Source organism: Salvelinus namaycush, chromosome 5 (genome assembly GCF_016432855.1).
Source record: "Salvelinus namaycush isolate Seneca chromosome 5, SaNama_1.0, whole genome shotgun sequence".
NCBI classification, from domain to species: Eukaryota; Metazoa; Chordata; class Actinopteri; order Salmoniformes; family Salmonidae; genus Salvelinus; species Salvelinus namaycush.
This window is the reverse complement of record NC_052311.1, coordinates 24,705,187-24,708,660: the sequence shown is the minus strand read 5'-3', so window position 1 is coordinate 24,708,660 and position 3,474 is coordinate 24,705,187. Positions and strand designations below refer to the sequence as shown.

Below are 3,474 nucleotides of genomic sequence, written 5' to 3'. Positions count from 1 at the left end.
AGTGTGCCTTGAATTCTAAATAAATTGCAGACAGTGTCACCAGCAAGCACCCCCACACCATCACACCTTCTCCTCCATGCTTCACGGTGGGAACCACACATGCGGAGATCATCTGTTCACCTACTCTATGTCTCACAAAGACATGGCGGTTGGAACCAAAAATCTCAAATTTGGACTCATCAGACCAAAGGACAGATTTCCACTGGTCTAATGTCCATTGCTCATGTTTCTTGGCCCAAGCAAGTCTCTTCTTCTTTTTGGTGTTTTTTAGTAGTGGTTTCTTTACAGCAATTTGACCATGAAGGCCTGATTCACGCAGTCTCCTCTGAACAGTTGATGTTGAGATGTGTCTGTTACTTGAACTCTGTGAAGCATTTATTTGGACTGCAATCTGAGGTGCAGTTAACTCTAATGAACTTATCCTCTGCAGCAGAGGTAACTCTGGGTCTTCCTTTCCTGTGGTGGTCCTCATGAGAGCCAGTTTCATCATAGCGCTTGATGGTTTTTGCGACTGCACTTTGAAATTTCTTGAAATGTTCCATATTGATGGAACCTTAATGTCTTAAAGTAATGACGGACAGTCGTTTCTCTTTGCTTATTTGAGCTGTTCTTACCATAATTTGGTCTTTTACCAAATAGGGCTATCTTCTGTGTACCACCCCGACCTTGTCACAACACAACTGATTGGCTCAAACGCATTAAGAAGGAAAGAAATTCCACAAATTAACTTTGAACAAGACACACCTGTTAATTGAAATGCATTCCAGATGACTACCTTATGAAGCTGGTTGAGAGAATGCCAAGAGTGTGCAAAGCTGTCATAAACACAAAGGGTGGCTACTTTGAAGAATCTCAAATGTAAAATATATTTTGAATTGTTTAACACTTTTTTGGTTACTACACTACATGTGTTATTTCATAGTTTTGATGTCTTCACTATTATTCTACAATGTAGAAAATAGTAAAAAAATAAAGAAAAACCCTTGAATGAGTAGGTGTGTCCAAACTTTTGACTGGTACTGTATATATTTATTTATTTACACATGACCTTTCCATATCTTCCGTGACCCAAATTTGGGTCAGTAGTGGAGAATCGCTGGATTAAAGCATTCTGTAGGCTGCTTTTCATGTTAGGATACTTCACGTAGGCCTACCCTCCCTACCATGCCTGGTGTCAGCAATCAAATTCAGAATGGAAACAATACCACAGACATACACAAGGACGTTGAATGTAAAATATGTAACATTGCATAACCAAGCAATAACCTGTAAGAGGCAAGACATGATAAACTCCACACACAAAAATATCAGGCACAATAGGGTGGAGGCAAACCACCACAACACCCATAGGGGGAGCCAAAGTATCTGGAGGAGCAGAGATAGTAGAGACACTAGTGTCCAGATCACTCTAGGCAGAAAGAGACCATCATGCTGGGTAACCTTGAAGAGAAACAAAGGTAGGATTATGGAACAACCGAGACATACTTCCATTCTTTTGTTATTTTCGTTCTCTCTGAACCCAGTGTAACACAACAACAAAAAAGGTGTTTTATAACACTGCTCTGGACTGAATGTGGTATGGTTGTAGAGGGGACCAAACCTGGTTCGGGAGGTCTGAAGGGTAGATTTCCAGCTGTGTCCGATAATCTTCGTCTGCGATCTTCCAAAGGGAGTACACTTTTACTGGGGAATGAGTAAGAAGAACAGTTTGAAGAGCACAGTAAGTAATGTGCTCATACATCTACATTATAATTTATCTATCTATCCATTTGTATATTTCCCCCAACTGTTTAAATACTATTATTCGCTGTGGGGTGTATTGGAAACTATCATATCTTTGGTATTGGTTATTGTGTACTCACAGAGAGCAATAACTGTTAGGAGTATGATCATCAGCTGTAACCAGCTCACATATCCACCAGACGTCTGATAGGAAAGAGGGAGAAGTTCAGTAAACTACTGTTGGATACCAACATTTAAAAATCATTCATTGGAATTTCATACAAATAAAATAAACCTGACTTTCAAGGCAACTCTCTCTGCATTGGTAACTAGTCACATCACACCAGATATTCTTGAGTCACATATATAAAGAAAGAGCAACCAAAGGTTCGGTGTCACCTCAGACCCGGACTCACCTCAGAGGCCCCTGTAACAGTATTACCCTCAGTCCTCTGTTGATGTTTGCGGAATGTGTTGGCAATGTTAGCCAGCCTATAGTTTCTGACGATATCACTGTTGTCTGTGAATTCTCTTCGACATTCAGGACAGCTGTAATTGTTGTGGCACCTCATGCTCTGGATGCAGGGCAGGCAGTAGCTGTGTCCACATGGGAACTGGTGGGGATCATTTAGTATCTCATAGCAGACGAGACAAGTCAACTCCGGCAGAACACTGTCCATTTTGACAGAGTCAAGTATCTAATCCAACACCGACTTTAACACTTCACACAGCAATTTGACAGAGAAAATATTAACATAAAGAAGCAAGAGCAACTACTGCAAGCAGTCTTAAAAAACGAAAGCAAAAGGAAAGTTATTGAGTTATTTCCTGTGTGGGAGGGGCCTGTATGCGCCTGTGTGTGTGTGTGTGTGTGTGTGTGTGTGTGTGTGTGTGTGTGTGTGTGTGTGTGTGTGTGTGTGTGTGTGTGTGTGTGTGTGTGTGTGTGTGTGTGTGTGTGTGTTTAGGATTTAAGCAAAACGCAAGTATTATATAGCTAACTTTGTCCAATGAACGCTGCAAGGCTTAAGGCTTAAGTTACAAAGCTTTAACAAGCATTACAATGTATTATTCTAGACATGATCAGAGGGAGAGAGAAAGCATAGCCTGAAAGGCCATGCCCCAAGAGTCCCTGGGGAGGAGGGAGACAGAAAGAGAGAGAGTATATCTCACCAGTGTCAGGAGCAAAATAGAAGGAGACAATTAATCTACGAGCCTTTTATAGGCATCTGACTTGTTTGGAATCAAAATCTGACTCGTTCACTAATGGCATTACTACTGAGTTAATCCTTAAGAGTCGATTGTGGCACCCGTGCTATCTGTTTTGCATGGGCTGCATCTCAATCCACCGCAGCCGCCTATGTCGGCCTTCCACATCTGCGGTGGGAAGTGGCAGAGCTACAGCACTGCTTGTCAGACTAGGAGACATCACGAAAATCGGTCTTTTCACTAAAAAGAATGTAGCATCTGACCGGTTTGGCCTACAAAACTAATATAATTATATGGAAAGATGGGACTCTCACGAACAAAGATGATGTTCTCCATTTTGCTCTGCTACCCCCACAAGCCCCACGGGACTTGTCGGTACCCCTGATGTGCCAACTTCTGTCTGTAGCGTCTGAACCGTTTGGGCTACAAACTACACTGAACTAAAATATAAACACAACATGGAAAGTGTTGGTCCCGTGTTTCATGAGCTGAAATAAAATATCTCCGAAATGTTTTATATGCACAAAAAGCTTATTTATGTCAACT

At 41.6% G+C, this 3,474-nt stretch overlaps 1 protein-coding gene across 1 annotated transcript; it reads right to left on the bottom strand.

The window, feature by feature from the left end:
* Positions 1-1,013: 1,013 nt before the first annotated feature.
* On the bottom strand, positions 1,014-2,556 carry LOC120047451. The gene is made up of 4 exons (XM_038992978.1): positions 2,139-2,556; positions 1,863-1,926; positions 1,601-1,683; positions 1,014-1,440 (listed from the first exon to the last, which is right to left on the bottom strand). Exons 1-4 carry the CDS (start codon positions 2,400-2,402, stop codon positions 1,141-1,143), a joined length of 711 nt encoding a protein of 236 aa, XP_038848906.1. The 5' UTR covers positions 2,403-2,556; the 3' UTR covers positions 1,014-1,140.
* Between the last annotated feature and the right edge of the window lie 918 nt (positions 2,557-3,474).

What these genes read in the sequence shown, in the direction of transcription:
- LOC120047451 (XM_038992978.1), bottom strand. Translation starts at nt 2,402, where the DNA reads ATGGACAGTGTTCTGCCGGAGTTGACTTGTCTCGTCTGCTATGAGATA. An exon ending in CTGTTACAGGGGCCTCTGAG is followed by an intron (nt 1,927 to 2,138) that starts GTGAGTCCGGGT and finishes CTTTCCTATCAG; the next exon opens with ACGTCTGGTGGATATGTGAG. An exon ending in CTTCAGACCTCCCGAACCAG is followed by an intron (nt 1,441 to 1,600) that starts GTTTGGTCCCCT and finishes TTTCTCTTCAAG; the next exon opens with GTTACCCAGCATGATGGTCT.